Source organism: Aspergillus fumigatus, chromosome 3, assembly GCF_000002655.1.
Source record: "Aspergillus fumigatus Af293 chromosome 3, whole genome shotgun sequence".
Classification (NCBI taxonomy): Eukaryota; Fungi; Ascomycota; class Eurotiomycetes; order Eurotiales; family Aspergillaceae; genus Aspergillus; species Aspergillus fumigatus.
This window is the reverse complement of record NC_007196.1, coordinates 2,110,079-2,133,769: the sequence shown is the minus strand read 5'-3', so window position 1 is coordinate 2,133,769 and position 23,691 is coordinate 2,110,079. Positions and strand designations below refer to the sequence as shown.

At 49.7% G+C, this 23,691-nt stretch overlaps 7 protein-coding genes across 7 annotated transcripts; 6 read left to right on the top strand and 1 right to left on the bottom strand.

Moving 5' to 3' along the window:
* Positions 1-212: 212 nt before the first annotated feature.
* On the top strand, positions 213-3,380 carry AFUA_3G08280 (WD40 repeat domain-containing protein). The gene is made up of 4 exons (XM_749693.2): positions 213-1,069; positions 1,134-1,261; positions 1,316-1,902; positions 1,966-3,380. The coding sequence occupies exons 1-4, from the start codon at positions 738-740 to the stop codon at positions 2,728-2,730; spliced, it is 1,812 nt and encodes a 603-aa protein (XP_754786.1). The 5' UTR covers positions 213-737; the 3' UTR covers positions 2,731-3,380.
* A 168-nt stretch (positions 3,381-3,548) lies between these two features.
* pdx1 (uncharacterized protein) lies at positions 3,549-4,610 on the bottom strand (the record flags this gene model as incomplete). The annotated part of the gene is made up of 2 exons (XM_077804370.1): positions 3,549-4,409; positions 4,532-4,610. The coding sequence occupies 2 exons, from the start codon at positions 4,608-4,610 to the stop codon at positions 3,613-3,615; spliced, it is 876 nt and encodes a 291-aa protein (XP_077660526.1). The 3' UTR covers positions 3,549-3,612.
* Positions 4,611-5,116: 506 nt separating this feature from the next.
* AFUA_3G08265 (uncharacterized protein) lies at positions 5,117-6,185 on the top strand. Its single transcript, XM_001481564.2, has one exon. The coding sequence runs from the start codon at positions 5,132-5,134 to the stop codon at positions 5,981-5,983; it is 852 nt and encodes a 283-aa protein (XP_001481614.1). The 5' UTR covers positions 5,117-5,131; the 3' UTR covers positions 5,984-6,185.
* An 85-nt stretch (positions 6,186-6,270) lies between these two features.
* Positions 6,271-12,038, top strand: AFUA_3G08260 (cohesin subunit SMC1). Its single transcript, XM_077804369.1, has 6 exons — positions 6,271-6,478; positions 6,531-6,624; positions 6,679-9,643; positions 9,694-10,001; positions 10,061-10,427; positions 10,483-12,038. The coding sequence occupies exons 1-6, from the start codon at positions 6,448-6,450 to the stop codon at positions 10,498-10,500; spliced, it is 3,783 nt and encodes a 1,260-aa protein (XP_077660525.1). The 5' UTR covers positions 6,271-6,447; the 3' UTR covers positions 10,501-12,038.
* A 3,465-nt stretch (positions 12,039-15,503) lies between these two features.
* Positions 15,504-17,009, top strand: AFUA_3G08250 (DUF2841 domain-containing protein; the record flags this gene model as incomplete). The annotated part of the gene is made up of 3 exons (XM_749696.2): positions 15,504-16,263; positions 16,346-16,531; positions 16,593-17,009. 3 exons carry the CDS (start codon positions 15,504-15,506, stop codon positions 16,931-16,933), a joined length of 1,287 nt encoding a protein of 428 aa, XP_754789.1. The 3' UTR covers positions 16,934-17,009.
* A 2,330-nt stretch (positions 17,010-19,339) lies between these two features.
* Positions 19,340-21,085, top strand: AFUA_3G08240 (glycerophosphocholine acyltransferase; the record flags this gene model as incomplete). Its single annotated transcript, XM_749697.1, has 2 exons — positions 19,340-20,274; positions 20,335-21,085. The coding sequence occupies 2 exons, from the start codon at positions 19,340-19,342 to the stop codon at positions 21,083-21,085; spliced, it is 1,686 nt and encodes a 561-aa protein (XP_754790.1).
* A 524-nt stretch (positions 21,086-21,609) lies between these two features.
* Positions 21,610-23,618, top strand: AFUA_3G08230 (MRS7 family protein; the record flags this gene model as incomplete). Its single annotated transcript, XM_749698.1, has 3 exons — positions 21,610-21,835; positions 21,936-22,474; positions 22,539-23,618. 3 exons carry the CDS (start codon positions 21,610-21,612, stop codon positions 23,616-23,618), a joined length of 1,845 nt encoding a protein of 614 aa, XP_754791.1.
* Positions 23,619-23,691: the final 73 nt, after the last annotated feature.

Here is a 23,691-nt window from a genome sequence, read left to right as displayed (position 1 = left end):
CACTACATGGTTAGCCGACACCACAACAACAATAATAAACTATATAATAACCAAGTCAGACTTAAACAAGCTCATTGACGTAGTTTCTACTGTAGTTCCTCATTCTGCGACAAATCTTAGACTTAGGATAATAGTAAGATCAACAAAGATAAACGCATCCTGTCGATCCTCCATCAGCCAACCTCCTCTGTCCCAGATAGGCTTAGTGCTCCCGACGCGTGACTGGGAGGGATGGAATCCCCTTCGAAACTCCGTCACCCCCCAGAAGAGAGATAGCCCGTAGCCCGCCCTTGGATTGCTTTTGCTATTTTTCAGTCTCTCATAGCTCACCAGACGGTGGTCAGGTCGCTTTCAAATGACCTCCACAAGTTACCAGATTCCGTCAAATCAGCCTTGGGTCTGGTGAGAGAAGTGAATGGTACCCTGTCCGCCATTTGTCGCTCCCTCAGTCGCCTGCCTTCAGTGATTAATTGTTTGGAGCGGAGCAGAAGGACTTGGCCGTTGCTGCCAACAACCTTATTTATTCTACGAACCACCAGCTCTTAGGACAACCTGCGATTCATTTAGAAAGACTATCCGTCGCTCATAGGCTTGAAAGCGCACCATCATACGGTCTCTATATATCCTCCACATCGTCACAGGACACCTAGAATCTGTCGCATCACCTCTCCGGTCTCTCCTAGTGTTCATACCAACCTCGAGCGCTTGCACTCTGAATAGAAATTACGTTTGTGAGCATGGGCGACAACAACAACAAAGACTCAGATTCCCTGGCGGCTGCTGGCGCAATGGCGGCGAAATCCACAATGAGATCTTCGGAGAGGGCCCCAGATGCCTTGAATATCGCATCACCGCCCGGATCAAGGACACCTCCCAGCATGCCATCGAAGAAGACGATTTTCTATCCCGCGACATCGGCAGGAAGACAGAAAACTCACAGCAGTTCCGAACCCGTTGATCCCAACCTGCTAGCGAAGGCTTTGAAGGAGTACGAAGATGCAGGGCGTCCTCGGGAAAGAACCCCTGGAACAAGCCCCAGTAGGAAAAGACAGCGAGTATATGGCGATCGGTGAGCATCAAGATACATTGTATTGATTCTTTGATGGGCGATGACTGACCGAAGGCGCCCACAGGTTTATACCAAATCGCGAGGGGCAAGATCTACAAGCAACTTATAGCTTGCTTCATGAAGATGGATGTCCCTCTACTCCTTCCAAAACGAAAAAGCGCGCCCCTCACGCAGAGCTTCACTTCCAAAAAAGTAGGTTTACCACGGGACCCTGATTGACGTACCTGAAGCTGACGTTGCTTGTAGCGGAAGAGGCGAATAGAATGTACTCCCGCGTACTCAGAAGTGAACTTTTTGGAAACACTGTCCCACAGGCTGATCTGGATTCACTGTCTCCTGATCCACTATTGGGAATTCCCAACGGTCTCAATGAGAAAACACGCTCTCACACACCCCCTGCACACACCATCTCAAACCTACCGCCCGCCAGTATCACGCCATCGACGCCTCACAAAAACCTGTTCACTTACGCTTCTCCAAGAATTGGATCTGGTCAACCAACACCATCCAAGACGCCCCGCAGTCAACATGGTCCCAACTTAAATGTGCGATCAGAACTCTACAGTCTATCGCCGATCCGATACGACAGTCAACGCATCCTCGAGACTCCTCGCAAGCAGCCTCGCTACGTTAATAAAGTACCCTATAAGGTTCTCGACGCACCCGATTTGCAAGATGATTTCTACTTGAATCTGGTGGACTGGGGCAGTAGTAATGTGCTAGGTGTTGGCCTAGGCAATTCAGTGTACATGTGGAATTCGAATACCGGACGGGTGACGAAACTTTGCGAACTAAGAGATGATACTGTCACAAGTGTTAGCTGGATTCAGAGGGTAATGAGATTTCTCTATATGTTGGCAATGATTATTATGTGTTTCATGACTGACATTGGACAGGGCACACATCTTTCAATAGGAACTGGCAAAGGTCTTGTACAGATATGGGATGCAGAGCATTGTCGCCGTCTTCGGACAATGATTGGGCATACCAATCGTGTGGGGGCTCTTGCTTGGAACGATCATATCCTTACGTCAGGTTCTCGGGATCGACTGATCTTCCACCGTGATGTTCGTTCCCCAGATCAGTATTTACGTCGACTGTCCGGCCATAAGCAGGAAGTTTGCGGACTCCGGTGGAACACCGAAGATGGCCAACTAGCTTCAGGCGGAAATGACAACAAACTCATGGTGTGGGACAAGCTGAATGAGACACCGCTTTATCGCTTCTCGGACCATACCGCAGCCGTGAAGGCCATCGCCTGGTCACCCCATCAACACCATCTCCTCGCCTCAGGTGGAGGCACGGCGGACCGGACCATCAAATTCTGGAACACTGCTACTGGTTCACTGATCAAGGAAGTTGATACGGGTAGCCAGGTGTGTAACCTGGCATGGTCGAAGAACTCGGACGAAATCATCAGTACACACGGCTACAGTCAGAACCAGATTGTAATCTGGAAATACCCGCGCATGGAGCAGATTGTATCGCTGACCGGCCACACTTTCCGTGTTCTCTACCTTGCGATGAGCCCCGATGGACAGACCGTCGTTACCGGAGCTGGTGACGAAACGTTGAGATTCTGGAAGATTTTCAATAAGAGGTCAGGAAGAGAACATGGACGAGAGAGCGGCAAGCTTGCGGAATGGGGTACGATTCGGTAGTACCGGCGTTAGGACTCGAGGTTATCATGACCCTGCAGCATCTTTTACATCCCCGCATGGTTTTCACATATGCATTAGACACGGCGTTCCAGGACATTGGCGTTGCAGCAATCCTGGGGGTAACTTTTGGTCTGTTTACGGGAGGAGTTTTCGCTTCTTTGGCATTTTTTTCGCATTTTGCTCGTGGGTCTACAGCATTTTCAACGTGGTATCCAGGTGCTTCTCTTTTCCTTTCCATCTTATTACATCTTCCTGGCATGTACTTTCGTCGACTTTGCTCCTCCGCACTTACTTTTCTTCCCACGCTCGGCTTCCCGCCTCAGGCCATCTTCGTTATGGATTTGGCCTCGAGCATGATATTCTTAACTCTTTCTGAAACGGTATAAGCGGTGGCGCTCATGGTGTTCACACGGATTGGAGGGACTGGTGTTGCTCATGGGACGAATGGGCTTCAACGGCCCCAGAATGAACTCTTTTCGCTGATGCTTGCATGGTGATAGCCGTATCTTTATCTCTGCTAAAATTATGATGACATGAGACATACAATTGCAAGACACTCGGAGCTCCTTGGTAGTGGTTTCTTGCTCTTGGCAGATGAATGGATTGCATACTGCTCTGGGAGAGTAGAGAAGCTGAGCAGAAGAAGTTTGTGATACCGTAAAAAAAGTAACTAATTGTAGTCAAAGTCTACTAGACTAAAGACATTCTAAGATGGGGTGAAATGATTGTCTTTGCAAAAGTCAAAATGCTAATGCTCGGGTACACGGATGAATTGTATATTTGTCTCATTAGAGCTACACTGAAAGACAATAAGATATGTGATAGGAGAAAATCGCTGATTATTTTGACTCCTTACTTGGAACAGGTATATGAATTAGAGATCTATAGGACAAGCCTTCCAGGCTCCACAGTCAACAGGGTCTTCACCCGGTCCAAGAAAACCCTAGCCCTCGTCTCATCACCAACAGGAACGGTCAAACTAAACACATTCGTAGCAGAGCCGGCGGGGTATTCCTCCATGGATGCCTTACGGGGCGCCTTCTTTGGAACCTTGCCGCTGAGAATATCGATGATGTCTTCCTTGACGGGCTGAGCGGGCTCATACTCAACTGCCTCCAGGGCATTCAGCTCGGGAACGTAATCGCCCGGGGATGTCTTGATAGGCTCAGCGCCGAGAATCTCATCAAAGAGCTCGTCTGCCGAGGGCTTGCTGCGGGGGGAACGGGGGAGGTCTTCGTTCGCCAGGTCGGTGGCACGGGCAAGGAAAGTCGATAGCGGCACGGTGACGCCGATCGTTTCCTTGATCTTCTTTTGGACGGAGAGCACAGTAGCCAGGGAGATAGAAACGGCTACTGAGACTGTGGGCGGGGGTCTGGTGATGGGTTCCTCGACAACTGGAGCCTTGGTCTCGGCGGGTTGTGGAGCTGCGATCTTGATGTTGCTGAGGTCGAGATGGGAAAGCTTTTCGAGGCGGGAGGCTTGGCTGGATGGGTAGTCGGCGGGGATGGCGCCAATGTAGGCGAGAACATCACCCTTAAGGAGACGGCCTTTTGGACCGGAGGCGGGAATCTTGGGGATTTCGGATTCTGGGATGCCCTTTTCATGGAGGAGCAGTTGGACGGAGGGATAGAGGGGGTAAACGGGGTTCTGTGTTTGGACTGAAGAGGAAGAATTGAGGCCTATCGATATCGCTGTTAGAACCTGCAGATTTCATTCTAGTATACTCGGGAAGCCATCGCATATTGGACTATTTCCAGATCGCACCCGCTTGAATTGCATTTGAGGGCGCTGGGTCACTTACGTCTCGTGGTGCTGATTACCCGGGGTTGCCGTCTAGCAACCAATGCTGACACACGGCGCACGGGGAAGCTGGAAGCCATCTTGCTCGATCTTGCGCTTGATATAGTTCAAATGTCACCTTTCTGATCGAGATCTATCTCCGAGAGCGCTTGGCGCTGAAGCTGGATTCGGAAGGCTTGAGACGAGTGAGAGGTTCTACCCCGTCGTTAAGCCGCACAGAATCCCTGATGGATCTAGGTGCTGCAAACAGTAGAGCGCGTTTCAAAGTTAGACGTAGAGATCCATCAAGGCAGGATCAATCGCGATAAGATCTGTTTGTTCTTGCTCTAGATGTTGAGGTTGTTGGGAGCTCACCGGCGGCCCGGACGGGAACATTTTTCTGCCGCGGAGAACGCGTATTGCGATGCGAGCGGAAATTGAAGAGGGGGAGAGCAACGGAAGTTTGAACTTGATCTGAAGGTTAGTCGTCCAATATCTGCCGATTGGTCTTCTCGAAGATGCGCTCATCGTGTTGCTGATAGCGTCTCTCTAATTTCTTGATTCGCCTTACAGGGGCTCTCTGCTAACGTGATGTGTTTGCTCTCAGTTTATAGGCACTACAATGATCCCCAAGTCATTTGCCTTTCGGGCATTTGCATACCACTGCCCTAGAACACCAATATTACTGGGCCCGCAGTCATTACCGACATGGAGATATTTCTCTTCATGTGCTCCTCGGACCAAGGCTGTTGTCAAGCCCACGGCACCCCGTAATCCTCCAAAACCATCGCAAGAAACGCTCAAATTTGCGGGGAGGCGACCAGAGGGACTCGGCAAACTAGAAAGGAAGGTTGCGAAAGAAGGCGACTTGTTACTTTTTAAGGCACCATCACATCGCTTCTATGTGTTGGGTGCTTACGGTATCGCAGCATTCTGCTTGGCTTACTCGGTCTACAACTCGAGCATCGTGTTCGGAGACCCAGTTGTAGCTCTGCCAATGTGGCAGAAGAGTCTATTTGGTGGCATTTGTGTCATGATGAGTGTCATGGGGACAGTCTTCATTGTGAAGACTGCGCGGTTGATCAAGGCCATCAATGCCATTCACTTGAATGGCAAGACATACCTTCGCTTCACTGTTCGAAGCATGATCCCTTTCCGAAAGCCATACCGCTTTGATGCCCTACCTCGCCAAATAGCCTTCTCTCGGCGTCTGGTCGTCTCCCCTGAGTCGCTCAAGCCACAGACGACTCCAAACGCTCAACCGGCTAGGGTGAGCATCTACAGAGCGCCTTTGACGAAGATTAGCCAGGTCTTCTGGAAGGGTTTCCGGTCTGTCCGACAACTCTTTACACAGGAGGATATCATCCTCTTGGAAGTCGAGGGTCAAAAGGGTGTTTTCCGAATGGATTCGGCTGGGTACATCTCCGAGGATTTCCTGGTGATTGGGAACCCGGTGAGCATCAGGAGCTATTAGCATATTTCCCGCGTGACGAGGAAAGGCAGAGTTATCTTCTCAGATTTTTCAACTACAAAGCTTCCCACTTTCTGCTTTCAAGCCTTGCATACCGCATCGAGGTGCTTTTTTGGGCCTTCTGCCATCACTAATGTTTGCGGCAAAGATCATATGTACATAGATGTAAATTAAATTTCGAATGAGATGTTGAATGAGCAACCGGAGAGGTGTATCTATCTTTCGTAGTGGTTGAGCGGCCATGAAGCACGTGATATGTCGTCTTGCAGCCGCAGCGCGTCCAGAGGCTCCGAGACGCGACTCCCATGAATGTCAACTATCGCGCGGGGTCATCCAAACACTCTGTCAGTCGCTGCTCCATCGCTGCAGCTATATTGCTGAGTGAATCGGCGCGGGCGTCTTTGTTCCCATTTTGAGACTTCAACTTTGCTTTTGCAGTCGTGGGACAGCGGCTGCCTTATCGCAAGATGGGGAAACTTATTCGCCTTGAGCTTTTCAGTACGGGATAATACGATTACTCGTCGGCGGATAGTGCTAACCTATTCCTTAGATTTCAAGTCCTACAAGGGACATCATGTTTTGCTGTTTGGAGATGCCTACTTCACATCCATTATCGGACCTAATGGGTCTGGGAAATCCAACTCGTGCGTGTCACTTTAACATCTGCCACAGGGCCCTTTCGCGCTGACGAGATTTAGGATGGATGCAATTTCTTTCGTCCTGGGAATAAAATCCTCACATCTGCGATCTACGAACCTACGCGATCTTGTCTACCGTGGCCGCGTCCTGCGCACCTCGAAAGTTGACGCCGAAGGCAATGCAACCGATGCTGTACCGAACGGAGAAGAACAAAACGATGACGGAGTCGACGGCGAGGAATCGCAGGATCCCAGTGGATCGAATGACCCAAAAACCGCATGGGTCATGGCCGTGTACGAGGATGATGCGGGCGAGGAGCAGCAATGGCGACGGTCGATCACAAGCTCTGGCGTTAGCGAATACCGGATCAACAATCGCATCGTGACGGCGCAACAGTACAACGAGGCTCTCGAGGCGGAAAATATTCTGATCAAGGCGCGCAATTTTCTTGTGTTCCAGGGCGACGTTGAGGCGATTGCTTCCCAGTCTCCCAAGGACTTGACGCGGTTGATTGAGCAGATTTCGGGAAGTCTTGAATACAAAGCTGAGTATGAACGTCTTAAAGCAGAAGCCGAGGAGGCAGCCGAGCAGCAGACTATCCAGCTCAACCGACGGAGAGGTATCAATTCTGAAATTAAGCAATACCAGGAGCAGAAGCGTGAAGCCGAGAACTATGCTAGGAAGGCAGAGGAACGTGATCAGGCCGAGATCACGCATATTCTCTGGAAGCTTTTCCATTTCCAGCGGTTGATTGACGCATCCAGCGCGGATATCCAGAAGTACCAAGAGGAGCTCAAGGAATATCGTCGCGGGGTCGAGAAATACGAGAAAAATGTCGAGAGCGCCAAGGTAGATCATGCGAAGGTCGGCAGAGATGTAGCCAAGGCAGAGAGAAATATTATCAAGAAGGAGAAAGATATCGAAGAAGCGACCAATGCCTTGGTTCCTGTGGATGAGAAGGTTGACATCACCAGGAAAAAGGTAGAGAGGTTTGCCTCTCGGATTGCCGAAATTGGCAAGGAACGTGATTCTCAGGCGGCCAATGTGAAACAATTGGAAAAGGACCTCAAAGTGGTCGAAAAAGCTCAGGCCCAATGGGAGGCTGAATGGCATAAGACAATGAGTAATAAGGGTGGTCAACTGAGCGAATCTGACCAGCAGGAGTACAAAATGCTCAAAGAAGAAGTCAGCAAGCGATCATCTGCGGAGCAAATCAATCTCGCCAATCTAAAGCGCCAAAGAAAGACGGAAGCCGAGGCCTACAACAGTTTGAAGAGCAAGTTTGACTCAACGGAGTGGCAACTCAAGAGCGTAGAAAATGATACACAGACTTTGACGGAGCGCAAGTCAGCCTTGAATGACACAGTCAAGACCACTTCTAAGGAGATTGACCGCAAGAAGAAGGAATTGAACGCGCTCACCTCTGAGCGCCTTCGCATCTCCCAGATGAGGACAGAACTTGAGGAGAAAGTTCAGGTCGTCTTGAAAAAGCTTCTTGAGGCTGATGATGGCAAGAAGCAAACAGAGAGGGAACTAAGAGCCAAGGAGCTGATCTCGACCTTGAAGCGCATCTTTCCTGGTGTGAAGGGCCGTGTCAGTGACCTTTGCAGACCTAAGCAGAAGAAGTATGCCGAAGCCGTTAGCACCGTGCTCGGCCGTCACTTCGATGCCATCGTCGTCGATAATGAGAAGACCGCCAAGGAGTGCATCCAGCACCTCCGATACCAGAGAGCCGGCCAGGCAACCTTTATCCCTCTGGAGACCATCCAAGTCAAGGCTTTCAATTCTAATCTGAAAGGCATCCACCGAGGAATGCGCCCAGCTATTGAAACGGTGGACTACGATGACTCCGTTGCAAGAGCCATCAGCTATGCCTGTGGAAACGCCATTGTTTGTGATGATTTGGCGACAGCCAAATACCTTTGCTATGAAAGAAACGTAGACGCAAAAGCCGTCACACTCGATGGAACTGTAATCCACAAGGGAGGTTTGATGACTGGTGGTAGAGGCCCTCAACAAAATTCCAAGAGATGGGAGGACTCCGAGGTTGAGAATCTTCACAAGCTCAAGGACAAACTGATGGCCGACCTCGCCAATCTGCCCAAGGGCCATCGTAGAGGCACTGAAGAGGAGACTTTGCAAGGTGAATTGGTGGGCCTGGAGCAGCGCCTAGCCTACGCGCAAGAGGAACTCAAGGCTCTCGAAAGAAACCTCAAGAGCAAGCGCACAGAATTGGATTTCGTGAAGCGCCAACTCGAAGACTTGCGACCCAAATACATGGAGCGCCAGGAAGCTCTGGAGGAACTCGACCAGACCATCGCGCAATCGCAAGAGTCTGTCAGCAGGATTGAGGACGAAATCTACCGCAAATTTTGCAAGCGTCTTGGTTACGCCAACATTCGTGAATACGAGGTACAACAAGGCTCTCTGCAAGAGGAGGCCGCTCAGAAAAAGCTCGAGTTCACAACGCAGAAGAGTAGGATTGAGAACCAACTCAGCTTCGAAAGGCAACGACTTCAGGCGACGAACGATAGAATTGCCAGTCTTCAGGCACAGCATGGACGGGACCAGAGTCTAATCAAGGAACTCAAAGCCGAGCAAGAGCAAATCCGGAATCAGCTGGATGAATACAATGCTGAGCTGGATGTTCTTAGGGAACGACTGCAGGAACAGAAGGAGGCTTATGCACAATCAGCGGAGAACCTCGCAAGGCAACGCAGAGAACTTCAGAGACGCAGCAAGGACGTTGAAGGTGTCCTAAAGAATATTAGCGCTTTGGAGGCCGAAATCCAGCGTAACTCCTCCAGCCGATATGCTGTTCTAAGGCGCTGCAAACTCGAGGATATCAACATCCCTCTCACGGAAAATTCCAAATCGCTTGACCAACTGCCTATCGATGACATTGTTCAAACAGCCGACCCCGATGCAATGGACGTTGATGAGGAGGCCAATGACGGAAGTGGTATAGTGCAAGACTATGGGATTGAAGTCGATTTTGACTCGCTAGGGGAGTCTCTCAAGGAGGTTAGTACTGTCGCACCGGGTCAGATCGAACAAGAACTCATCAGAAACAGGAGGGCGACGAAAAGGTCGAAGAAGAACTGCTCGACAGAATTAAAACTCTCAACAGCGAGTTGGACAAGATGGCGCCGAATACACGTGCGATGGAGCGTCTCGAAAGCGTTGAAAACAAACTGCGAAGCACTGAGAAGGACTTCGATGAAGCACGCAAACGGGCTCGCAAGGCCAAAGAAGACTTCGAGGAGGTTATGCGAAAACGATCGGATCTCTTCAACAAAGCGTTCTCTCACATCTCGGAGCAAATTGGACCCATCTACCGTGAGCTGACTCGCAGTGCCAATTATCCATTGGGAGGGCAGGCGTAAGTTTTTTGTTTCAGGGATATAATTTATGTTGCTCTAACTAAATAATGAACCATAGGTACTTGGACATTGAGGACTCTGACGAGCCATACCTAGATGGTATCAAATATCACGCCATGCCTCCTCTCAAGCGTTTCCGGGACATGGAGCATCTATCCGGTGGCGAGAAGACTATGGCTGCGCTGGCTTTGCTCTTTGCTATCCATTCTTACCAGCCATCCCCCTTCTTTGTGCTGGACGAGGTTGACGCTGCGCTTGACAACACCAATGTGGCTCGCATCGCCAACTATATCCACGACCATGCGGCCCCTGGCATGCAGTTCATCGTCATCAGCTTGAAGACTGGACTGTTCCAGAACAGTGAAGCACTGGTTGGTATCTACCGAGACCAGGTCGAAAACACCAGTAAATCCTTGACACTTGATGTAAGTTTGCCTTCATTCTTCCAGCCGCCATTTCAAGTGCTGACCTCTCCTGCAGCTCCGGAAATATAACTAGATTGATTTCTGTACTTCAATTAAGCTTGCCTCGAAGGGTTGTGATCTGGTTACTTCCATGGCTTTGTAGAATAGTACTTCTCCTCCCCCTTTCCCCCCCCCCCCGGTCTAACTGCCTTGTTATATCCCTTGATGGCTATGAATTCTTCTTTTCCAAACAGTCGCGATGGATAGCGGGAAGGTTAATGACAAAGGCATGATAATTAATGCAACCAACTCCGCCTTTGACTCTACGATTTCCCTTGTAAGCCGGCAAAAGAAGAGGGTAAACGACGTGAGGTTGAGCCGGATACTTTAACATGGAAACTGCGCGGCAGCTTAGCACAGGCGTCGACTGTTCATCTTGTGGAATTGCCTGCACCGTTATCACAAGTGGTTGGTGCAAGCTTCTGAGTCACCAGCGGGCATTAATGGGGTTGCACTTATAATGACAAGGGAGGACGCCGCATCGTTTGCAGTGACACGCAGAAGAATCAACGAGGTTGAGAATAATGGGATGCCTGTCAACGGAGCTTGGGAGGGCCATACCCCCTGCAACTACCTACGATATAGTTATGGCGAGACACAGTGCTGAAGCGGGAGGTAAGAGCTTCCCAGTGCCTTTGAAGCTGCTTGTTGGAACTCGGGGGGAGCTTTTGATGCTTGGTAGTGGCAGTGCAGCAGTGCAGCAGTATGCGTAGAGGGGCTCAGTCATTGGTCCGTCCCATCGGGATGGACAAGACCCCTTGCCACGGAAAGGGAATGTGGTAGAAGTTCATGAAACAAGCGATCATTTCTGGCCACGGGTCACCCCAAGGAAGATTGCCTCCGTGGATCGTGGGTGCATCGTTAGGTGACGGAAGAGGGCTAGCGTTTGAGGTTTCACCAGGAGAGGCTGGCCGTGCTTTACGAGCTGAAGAGGGTTGCGGGTGATTTAAGATGTACTAACGAGCTCGTCGAGCTGGGTGGTAATGGTATTGCGGAGCTGGATTGTCGCCTTCAAGAGTTGTTGTCCTGTACTGCATCGACGACGACCCGGCCTCGCAGCAGAGGCATGACTGCAGGAAGATATTGCGAGGCAAACTAGGTGTGACCCTTCGGCTGTCATAGCTCTGAACCTTGAGGAGCAGCTCTTTTAAGTCACGAGACTACGAATGTCAATATGTAGGCTCCGTTAACTATTGTTTAACATTGTCTTTTCCCACCAGTAATGCCTTGAAAGAATTTTGAGATCGGGGTCATTATGGGGTCATTGTCCAAGAGATCATCAAGAGATCGTCACCTCTGCTATAGTACAGGAGTAGGCAACTTGATCCAAAGACACATAGCTGGGGCGCTAAACGATGCTCGATGGCTCCGTGAAGCGGCAGAAGAATCTTTCGATCTGAGAGTCTTTGTAATTCCTCATCCGATCCCTTGTGGCGCAGTCCAAAAGTCGAAAGCCATTGAACATTCGTAGCCCCACGCTGCTTCCGAGTCCCAGAGAGAACTTGATTTCTTACAGACACCGTCAGTTATCGCCCCAAAAGTCTATCACTCGAGTCAGTAGCCAAGGTCTAGTGAACTATTTGGATCCTCCATGTTCCAACTACGTACACAAGATGAAGCACTATTGGCTTTCTATTCCATAGGAGATGAAATGATTAGGCGCACGGAGACAAATAAGTTGCATGGATGAATGTCTGGCATTTGTAGTATGCGCATATCGGGAAGCCCGTCCTCACGCCTTCAGAAGACTATTCTCAATCTCAATGGCGAGCGTCATCAATGCGGCAAATGATCAATGGTTGACGGATAGCGGATGTACACCATGAAAACCCCAACGTTGGCCATGATTAGCATTGAATTGTCGGTGAGAGACAGATAGTCGATCATCAGATGGACCATTGTATCTGTCCCATACCCTGGCGGATCAGTAAAATAGTTGGTCTTCAACAATAGCAAAACGCTATCGTGTGAAGATGGGCATTATTCTCATCCAATTTACATGCAGGCCAGACAATATCTTGGTTGCTGCAAGTGCTCAGACATTCATGCAGTCAATTAGAGACCTATTGCAGGGGCATCATGACGAGAAACTCAGCGAAAAAGGATCATTTCGCTCGCAAATAGCCAACGACAGCATATCAAGTTGACTTGGGTGTCAGTCTGCGAGAAAAAAAAAAAAAAAAAAAAAAAAAAAAAAAATTCTCACCGCTTGCAGAGTGATTGTCCTTCGCTCCAAGCCCAAGAGGGTCTGGACTTGACAGAGGGCCTTGAAGTCGTCTCGTCGAGCAAAATATAGACAGCAGCCACAAGTCACAACATGCAGGTCTTCCAGACATTGAAACGGCTAATATTCCATGGTCATTCCAACACAGGAATGGTTTCTGACAGCAGGCACAAGTCAATTCTGTTTGTTACCTGGCAGAAAGTGGATGGATGAGGCATTGTTTTCCACTGTGATGGTGACTAGTGGACAAGCGCGAAGAATTGCATTAAGAAAAAGAAAAAAGGAGTCCACTTTCCCCGCAATGAAGCAAGGGAGCCATGGCGGTTTTGTCTCCTTTCTTTTTTCTTTTCTTTTCCTTCCCCCCCCCCAGGTTTGATAGGTACGTTTTTATCCTCCTGTTTTTCTTGCCAGTGGCGCAAGCTGCATAACAAGACCATCAGTGACGATGTGACGTGTCACATCGCCTGGCATTCGGAGAGGTCTGTCCGCACTCCGCAGTTTGCATTCTCCAAGAAAGAACTGCGCTTGCTTTTTGTTTCCGTTCAAGGCAATCTCCCATGGAGACAGCTTCTTGAATTCGCAGCTCTGGCCCCAACTTCGTTGCTGAGAACATGAAGCCATATCCATTGGTGGTTGGTGGATGCAATATCCGCCGTAACGAAGCAATCCCTGTTAAAACACCTCCTTATCAGGAGGGAAAGGTAATGCTTTTGCCTACCATGGAACGGGGTATGGATTTGCAAATATCAGTTGAAGTGTAGTTGGCTCAGTGTTCAAATATGGTTCTCCTGACTCCTGAATGACATCGATTGATGGATACCACTTGGAAGAACCAGGCACAAAAGCAATTTAGCAGTGAAAGTCTAGTTCTGGACGTCTGCTCATAGCTCAGTAGAGGTTGGAGGATCAGCGGTCGGTCAATTACTGTACTATACTATCCTTAAGTTAGTACAAGTGCTAGAATGTTAGGTTAAAGTGCATTCAGCAAGTGTTCAACTAGTGGACAGTCAAACGGAACTGTTTCGAGGAGAGTACAGCGATGCTGATTCGATAAGAGAGTCCTAACCCACTGTCGGGACAGCTGCCGGGTTATTTCTCTGTACTTCCTGCCCTTGGCTGCCGTTTCAGGAAGTCAAAGGGTAATCGGTCAGTCCATGCAGCTTACCAAGAATCAAGATCCCGTAGATTTTGTGTCGATACCTTATGGATGAAGCTAAAAGCCTTTGAGGAAAAGTGCGCTGATGCACTATGCTTCGGACTGTCCGTGCTTCAAGCCCAACCTTTCTCAAACTCGAAAGCTGTCCCCACGCGGTACAAAGTGATAACTCTTCAGCTACTCTGCCACCTGGACTCTAGACTCTGCATTCTGGCACCTCTCCATGGCTCAATTGATAAAGGATCCCCAGAGAGTCGCTATTGTTCAACAGGTTGAAAGGTATGAGCAAGCCAGCGAATAACTGTCGAATGCGTGAGCAATGACCAATGGCTGAGGCCTACGTTAGACAACAACCTCCATGTAGCCGCACTGACGCACACGCTCTGGACAGCGAACAAAGAAAACCTGATACATTGATTTCGCTCTTTGGTTCGGTGGAACCAATCTGTAGTTGATGGCGCTGGACGACTGTCTCCACAGGCTATCTATAGGGCGCAGATACACCAGGCTCCGTTGGTGGACATTGATTGCCACTGAAAACCAAGCTTGAAGGGCGGGCATGTCACTGCTGTGGTCCTAGAGAACGGGTGCGCATTGGACATCGCCCTGGATGACCCTCTTACACTTGTGTTCTCAAAAGCGTCCTGAGTGTCAGCGCCATGTCAAAAGGACGAGTCTGACGACCAAAAAGGTGGTCAATGATTCTATTAGACGGATAACAGGCTCAACCTTTGGACAAGGTTCAAATCAAAGCGACGAAAAGGGAATCGATTCTCCCTGCTGGGATGTGCCCTGACTGCTCCGGCCGCAGGCTAACTCTAAGCTAGCTTCCCCGGTCTTAAACCTAGCCTAGATTATTAGTTGTGATTGCTTTTGTTGGTACATTGACGCGCTCGGTAGCACCATTGACGGAGCTTCCATCTGGCTGGAAAGATGGAAAGACGCCCTACGGTCACAGACAACTCTTGGATGATCTTCACGCTCAGGAGGCGACTTGCTGATTCCCCGATGGCGACAGTCTCGTAAACAGGTAGCATCCATCGTCCTCATTCGCTGATTGGCATCAATTAGAGGCGTTAAGCCCGATTCTGTATGTATTAATGCCCCATCTGCCTAAGAGCAATGGCGGCCATGTATCAATGGGACCTTTCCGTGCAGCCCATAGTGTCACTTCTGCATGCATTTGTCTGTATTACATTAGGTTCCGTGTTGAACCACGCCACCCAAGCCGTCAGCGATATTAGTGAAATTCAACTCTCACATGGGATGATTTGAGGACCATTTGTGTACGTACTTTTTCAACACTGCAATTGGTCGTGCGGTTATATAAAGTAGCCCAAGCCCATGGTCCGGTAGATTCTTTGGAGTTGCCACAAACTATCAAATCTCGGATCACATATATCGTTTCGTGGAGGACTCACCATTGAGCCTCCGACGGCCCATTCTTCAACAGACATTGGTACTTCAGTATATCTTTCGCACCTCAAGGTCGATTTGCGCAATGGATCCAACAGCCCAGCCAGGAGCCCAGGAGCATCATCAGCTGTTGCCCTATGATAGCATGGCGGGCCAGCAAGGGCCAGCGGTATGCATAACGCTTTGTCGCAACAATAGGACAATCCACTAACTTGATTTCCCACAGGAGAGCCACAGCCCAATGCCACGGGCATCCAACTGCCCTTTCCCCCACTTTGCCATGATCTATATAGATAGCAATGGCGAGCTTGGTGTAAATGTTTCTACATCCCTTGCAGGCTGTGAAAGGGCCATTTTTACCGAAGATCTCAAGCAGAGCTTTGTTAGAGCCGTGACCCCCGATTGGCAGTCAAACATGCAGAATTTCCCCTCTGGTGAGAACGGATCATGTCGAACACCTGAAATTACAAATGCTGACTATCCGCGTGTATCGCAAGCCGGTGCAATTGGGGCAGCACATGGCGAACTAGCCGAAAGGCAGTCCTTTATATTTAATGCCGGACTGGATCTACAACAAAGTCCAGCGTGGTTCCAGCATGGCCAACCAAGGCATCCCAGGCTCATCCCTTGCGAATTCCAGACACTTCAGAATAAGCGCCCTAGGAGGAATAGGAAGCGCACAAGCTCGGAAATGGGTGGTGATTCAGATTCAGATTCGGCTGACGGCGGAGCCAAACGGACGCCGATTCGAGTAGGACAAACCGACGTGCTGCGTCAGTTCTACCAAAAAGCCTTTGAAAATCTCCAACAGCTCAACTGCAGGGTGATTGCAAAGGCATTTGTCAAGTTGGTAGAACCTCGGAAGCAAGTCAATCACCCGTACAATGGGCGTAGGACAGTGATGGGAGGACCTTGTCAGAAGCTGGATCCTGAATTGACTAAGCCCAAATGGTGGCCTACAGGCGTTCAACACAAGGAGCCAGATCACCTCCTAAAGCATGGTATGTCAATCGCGTTCTTCCCTCGCTTGTTATTTTGCAAATTCGGTTCAGCCAGGAGTCGCTGACTCTTCGTCTCTTCTAGAGAGAATTCGACTTCTTATGCACATTCTTTGCGAACTGAGGGAAAGCCATGCCATCACCGCGCAGAAGCTCAGAGAGGCTGGGCAGGATGTGCACCGTCAAATCGCACCGCCTCAGCGTCTGTTCATCTTGGACGAGATTTATGACGTCCGGGAAATCGAGGAACTCTATCTGAGCGGAAAGATCAGTATGTTTAGACTCTAACAAATCGTTCGGTGGCATCAGGCTGATCGTTAATGACCCAACAGGCGGTGATACCGTTATCTATGTCTCCTCAATACATCTGCCGGAGGGAATTGAGCCGGCAGTAGTGAACATTAACGAAAAGCAAATCACTGAGGCGGATTACTTGCCCTTGTCCCCAGTGTCCATCAGCCGCAAAAGCTCAGTTGAGAGCGGACTATCATCTCTCTCAAAGGGTATGATTTCATCCATCAGTTCTAGTGAGCAAACGCAGGCGTTGCATGCCCATGCAGAGGTTCCTTCGACTGGCTCTAATTCTTTGCCGGGCTTCTATGCTCCGCATTCGATGATCTGGAGCCATGGAACCTCTGGGATCAATGTGCCATTTAATATGTCGTCAAACTGACTGAACCTTGTCATAGGAAGGTCCGTTCCCGTGAAATCTCGGCTGTAGCCTGAATATGAGCCCGTCTCTGACCTCCTCAACAGCCTGTCCCTGCGACTTGCCTTATCGCTGGCTGTCGTCTTGGTATTCGCTTTTGGCCATCTATCGTCCCTGTTCATACGGAGACAAATTGCAACACACGATGTTCTAAAATCCCATTCTCAGCAAACGTAGATAGTGTGGAGTTTTCGGCTTGTGTCCTGTTAAGAAGAGCGAGGGCGTATCTTTCGTTTGTGTTGTCTCCTTTGTTGATTCTTCCCTGTTGCATGTCAATTAGCTCATAGCGTCCTGAGCAAATGAGCCGTTCTTAGGCATGACTGTGTTCTGGCGAAATAATGTATATTGCCCCATTCAGAAGCCTGCTCATTGTCTGGAAAGTGGAAAAAGTCCTTACTCCATGTATCCCGCCAGACTAGCTCCTCAACGGCCAGACCGAGAGGGCCAACATTCACCGTTCATCGGACGACAAAATTTCAGATGCAGAAGTAGCAAATCTATCAAGTCCATAGAGAAGTATGCGTTCAGAGTCTCAGACCTTCTCTCGCAATATGGACTTGAATCGGAAAGTCTGGATTCAGGAGGGTCCTTGCTTATGGAGCACTATTCTCAAGCCCTTTTCCTCTTTCAAGCATGCAAAGGAGACAGAGCCAAGTCACTCGATCGTGTCAATACCATTTCGCCTCCTCGACCTCCCCTTCGAAATTCGCAGCGAGATTCTCTGCAGGGCTACTTCGAGCACCGATCATTACTGGCTCGACCGTGAAGTCATCATTTGTGGAGAATTGTTGAAGTTGGTATATTATATCCGTGGCCACACCGTCTGGCGAGATTCAAATGACGTGTACATGAATCTTCTAACCACAAGCAAGCATATATATGAGGAGGTACAGCAGGTCGTTTTCAGCCGTTTCACATTCGACGCTCTTGGATGGGGTTACACTATGAGATACTCGAATCCTTCAAAACCCCCAACCATCTCCCCAAGCACCGCATCATGCATATCGCTTATACTCCGTACTTCACCGAATACATGCGCGAGCATTGCCAGAGCGTCAATCTCATTCTCTCCGGGCTTCCTTTGCTTAGCTCAGCACGTATCCTAATATCTTGGGCCTGCGCACAACGTTTGGTCATATGTGGCGACACTCGAGCTGGCTCGCTGTATATAGTGGCGGTGGCGCGCCTGTTTCGGCAAGTCAGAAGGGTTGCGGTTGTCGGCCAATTTTTGCTGGGTGAGCTGCAGAAGCAGTTGTTGATGGAGGCAAGGAGAGAGCTGGAGGATGAACCGTGGTATTGAGAGCTTGACCTGGATTATCATCCTTTCATGCCTCTCCTCACCAGTAGCGTTGAAGATTATCTCTGAGCCGACGTCTGGTAGCACAAGGGGAGGCTCATTCCATGATGGGCCTGAGTATTCTGGGCGTGCTAATACCGCATCATTACAACGCAGCAGATGCATTCGGACCATGATATGAATCGGAAAGTTACCGATCTTAGTAGCGTATGGCTGCTGTCATGTCTCCTTCTGACCACAACTCAGCCGCTTCATTGACATTCTCTTCCCAAAAGAAGTCCCATCCGGCGTTTTATAGCGGATTACTGATGAATAGTGTGACCTGCTTGCATATAGATATCAGTCCTTCATGGTTTTCTGCTGTGTTGTGGATCTACTGCAAGAATTATAGAATGGAGACCGTTATTCTCTTCAAGCGGTCGCATTTCTCCAAAAATAATATCATGCCTTATTCGTCTATCAACTGAAGGGACAACCTGCATGTTAAATACGCATAGACGCAGCACAATGCATGGTATCGACGGGCAGCCACGCCTCAGGCAACAAATCATCGGTAGTGGCAAGGGGATCCTGTGGCTGAAGCTTATTGGTTAGCCGAGCAGATCATGCCCCAGATTTCAGGGAGCATCATGAGCTGCTCCAAGACCCAAGTAGCAAATGAGCCGCAACCAACCAGAAACGTCACTTCAAGCACGCGTTGAGCTTCATCTTCCCAACAGGCCTTTTCTCCAACACCACGGTCCTCCCAAGTCGAACTTTCCACATCCTTTCTCCGCACGTCGTCGCGCTCGGCAGTACAGTTGACTCTTACATGGTATCACGCGCCTTGGATTTTGAAGGATACTGGCGCATTCGACCATTGGATAACAGACCTAATCTTCATTGGACGACGATTCGTTTTTTTGACTTGAGAGTCCTCAGCCTACCAAAGGTAGTTATATCAGCCCCTCCTATCGATAAGACTCCCAGACTCTTGTTGCTTCCTGCATCCCAGAAGTCACTTCGTTTATCAAGTCTACGTATTCGAGCTCTCTCATATCTTGTTGGGGGACGGCGTCTGGGCCTGATACAACATGGTGATGCTAACTTTCGGCCGCTTTCTTAGTCGCTCCTACCCTCACAGCCGGGAAGGCCCTACAATCCTCTCATTTCGACAACAACTCATCATGGAGGGCACCGGACTCGATGATGACCAAGATAGAAGGACAAACCAGATGACGGGCGTGCATGACTCACCTGTGTTGCAACCCGCATCAATGGAAGATATGGATGCCTTCTATGACACAGATGAATATGCGGACTCCTCCAATCGCTCATATTCGCCGCCAGCCTCTCCTCCTAGGCTGTCGCGAAATCCTTCCTTTTCGTATCAGGATGATTGGGAGACGTTTCCGCCGCTAGACAAACTCACCGTGTTTGACTTGCTTGACAACTTTTCACTCTCCCAGAAACTCGAGAAATGGCAACAGGCGATCAATGTGCAGAGAGAGAAGGTCAGAAAGCAGCGCGAGAAGCTGAAATCTACCTCAATGAACGCAAAGGATCGAGTGGTCGGAGAATGGAAGCGGCGGGTTCCCACAGCCGATGAGCAATTGGCCAAATATCGCCGTCGGATGAGTGATGGTGTCAAGCGGCTGGAGAAGCAGTGGAATGCCACGGCCACGGTGACACTACGCGAGAAGGTTTCGTTCATCGCAGGCGTTCTCAATATCTTCGTCAGCGGCTACCTCATTGGAGCCTACCCCGAATACTTCTACATCTGGTTCAGCGTGCAGTTGGCCTACTTCATGCCGATCCGATACTATGGATACCACAAAAAGGGATATCATTATTTCCTTGCCGATCTTTGCTACTTTGTCAATATGCTCTGCATGCTCAGTATCTGGGTCTTTCCGAGGTCCAAGAGACTATTTATCAGCACCTTCTGCCTCACTTTTGGAAACAATGCCGTTGCTATTGCAATGTGGCGAAACTCTATGGTCTTCCACAGCATGGATAAGGTCGTGAGGTAGGTGCCGTTGAGGAATTTCCCGGCAAAGGATCATTCGCTGACGTGTCTCATGCGCAGTCTCTTCATTCACATCATGCCGCCAGTTACCTTACACTGTCTCGTCCATCTCACTCCCGCGGAAGTGCTACGAGAGAGATTTCCGGCCGTCTACGACATCAAGTTCAGCAAACCTGGCTCTTCCAACCACTATTCTCTTCTTTCCATGATGCTGTGGGCAACTGTGCCTTACATGTTCTGGCAGCTGACCTATCACTTTTTCATTACTGTGCGCCGTGCCGAGAAGATCGCCGCTGGGCGTCCTACCAGCTTCACGTGGCTTCGCAAATCCTACGCGAAGACCTGGATTGGGAAGTTTGTGATCAGTCTTCCCGAATCATTGCAATCGCCTGCCTTTATGATGATTCAGTACATTTATGCGCTTCTGACCATGATTCCTTGTCCTCTCTGGTTCCGGTTCCGATGGGCCAGCGGTGTTTTCTTGACAGCCCTATTCGTTTTGAGTATCCACAATGGTGCCACTTACTACATTGACATCTTTGGCAAACGTTTCCAGAAGGAGCTGGAGGAGTTGAAGAAAGATGTTGCGCGCTGGCAGGGCTCTCCGGCTGGTACGACCAGCTCGACGCTACCGATCCTGAACAACGCTTCTTCCGCAGGGGCTGGCATCTTGGAGGACTCAGCATCTGTGCACAAGGACAGCGACAAGTCAAGTCTCGACAAGATCCCCCCGCTTGACTCTAGTGCGGCGTCGACTGCCATAGATGGCTCCAATCTCGCGGCCGCTGCCAATACGCGAGAGAGAAAGTAGAATCTTCATTGCCTATTAATTTTGTAAATGCTCTTTTATCTCCTTGAGTCTTTCTACTGAGTTTGTCTATGCTCTAGCAATGCTTCTGGGTTGGGCATCGACTGGTTTTGTGTTGCTCTTGATGATACCCTGCCGTAGTCATTCTTTTGTCTCCGCGACTTGCCTATATTCAAACACTTAATGCCTACATGATCTAGACTGTTGATGATTGCGATTGATTTTGATTCCCCGGATTGCACAGATTTTCCTTTCACCTGGACATCTTATTCTGATTTCAGCAGCGCATTTATCTCGTTAATTATGTCTAGTACAAACAGCATGGTCTACTGTTACTAAATTCAGAATATGGAGCAATTTGAGAATTAATACGTAATAATGATCCACCAGAAAAGCGGCCAATGCCAGGAGAGTACGGAGTAGAGAGCTTGTTTCCAGTCTCTCAATGGGATTTGGTAAACTCCGACGCCAACGAAAATAAGCCCCGAAATCCGATGAGATCACGTGAAGAAACCACATCTTCTTGCATGGGTCTTCGGAGAGTGCTCAACGACATCATTACTTCAAACTTTGACTGTCATACCTACTCTTCTTCTGCACGGTTGAAACCATTAAGAGATCAAGATTACAACTCTCTTCGAGATTGCTGCGCCCCGTCTGCTATACTTGCTCGTCACCCCGAGCATTTCATGCCCCTAGACTTCGGCAATGTCCGTCACAATGAGATCGGCCAGGCTTATGCGCACCAATTCTGTGCGCCCCAATCTGATCGGTAAGTCAACCTTTATGCTCGCTTTAGCTGTATCGTACTTGGGGAGAAATTATTGTGTCTCATAATGATCATCACCAACAGTCCGACCACGGTATACTGGCGCCCTGGGTGCTGCATCGGCCGCAAATCTCCGATTCAACGAACGAGGGTTCCCTACCCACCTGCAGGCGATTGCGATCTTGGTTTCTCATCAGCGCGGCTATGCCACAGAAACTTCTACTTCGACATCATCGCCCTCTAACCCATTGCCGCCTCCGGGCTTCAACGCCGAACAGGCCAAGAAGCCCATTCCCAAGGAAGATGTGTCGCGACTTGCGGCTGACAACGGGAACACGCAGGTCGCTCCCAAGTCAGAGACACCTCTTGCATCCGAGAACAGCGTAGATGTACAGAAGCGCGCCGAGCTGGAAGCGGCGAAGAAGGGGCTGGCGGACGATGATAAGAAAGTGACTGAGGCGAAAAAGGAGCAGAAGAAGTTGACGATTGGGCAGAAGATCAAGAAGGAAGTTCAGCACTACTGGGATGGTACGAAGCTTCTTGCTACGGAAGTCAGGATCAGTTCGCGACTGGCGTTGAAGATGGCTGCTGGATATGAGCTCAGCCGGAGAGAGTACCGTCAGGTAGGTCTTTTGCTACCCTTGCGAAGTAACGCTAGTGGCCTCAACTCACACACTGAACAATCAGCTTCAACGAACGGTGAAAGATCTTGGCCGGTTGATCCCATTCTCGATGTTCGTCATTATCCCCTTCGCCGAACTGCTACTTCCTGTCGCCTTGAAGCTGTTCCCCAACCTGCTGCCTAGCACCTACGAGGGCCAGAAAGCACGCGAGAAAAAGGCTCTTAACTTGAGCTCAACCCGGCAAGAGGTTTCGACCTTTCTGAAGAATACTCTCCGAGAGAGTGGTCTCCCTGTGACTCCCGCCGCTGTGAAGAACGAGGAATTCGGAGAATTCTTCAAGAAGATTAGAACAACCGGGGAAACCCCCTCAACCGAGGACGTTATCAAGGTTTGCAAGATCTTTAAGGATGACTTGACCCTGGACAATCTGTCCCGCCCTCAACTTGTCGCCATTTGCAAATACATGAATCTAAATTCGTTCGGTACGGACGCCATGCTCCGGTACAACATTCGACACCGTATGCGTCAGATTAAGCGCGATGACCGCGCGATTTTCTACGAGGGGGTGGACTCGCTCTCTGTTCCAGAACTGCAGATGGCTTGTGCCTCACGTGGCATTCGTACGCATGGTATTTCTCCCGCTCGCCTGCGGGAAGACTTGGCGATGTGGCTGGATCTGCGCCTCAAGCAAGGCGTTCCGTCCACGCTTCTGGTGCTGAGCAACGCGTACGCATATGCACAGGGCGGCAAGGAGGCAGAGATGGCGTCTCAGATTGAAGCGCTCAAGTCTGTGCTGTCTAGTATCCCTGAAGAGTTGTTCCACGAAATTGAGCTCGAGGTCCATAATGCCGAGGGCGCTGCCACCAACAAGCAGCGTCTTGAGGTTATCAAGGAGCAGCAAGAACTCATCGAGGAGGAAAATGAGCAGAACAGCAAGCATGAAGAGAAGGGCGTTACGACCCCAAAGGACATTGAGGATATCGACGAAACAGAGGACGCAAAGTTTGAGGCCTCGAACAGCCAAGAAAAGCAATCCAACGAGGCTGTTGAGGCTGAGAAGGAAGGCGATAAGGCCGAGCAGACACAGTCAGAAGACTTGGCGGCCAAGGAGAAGGAAGAGAAGAAGGGAGGTTCCTCGCAATAGAATGTTGCCGGCAATTGTTTCTCCTTCTGTCTCCTCTCCCCTCACCTTCTGCCCGAGATGATAATCCCCAAAG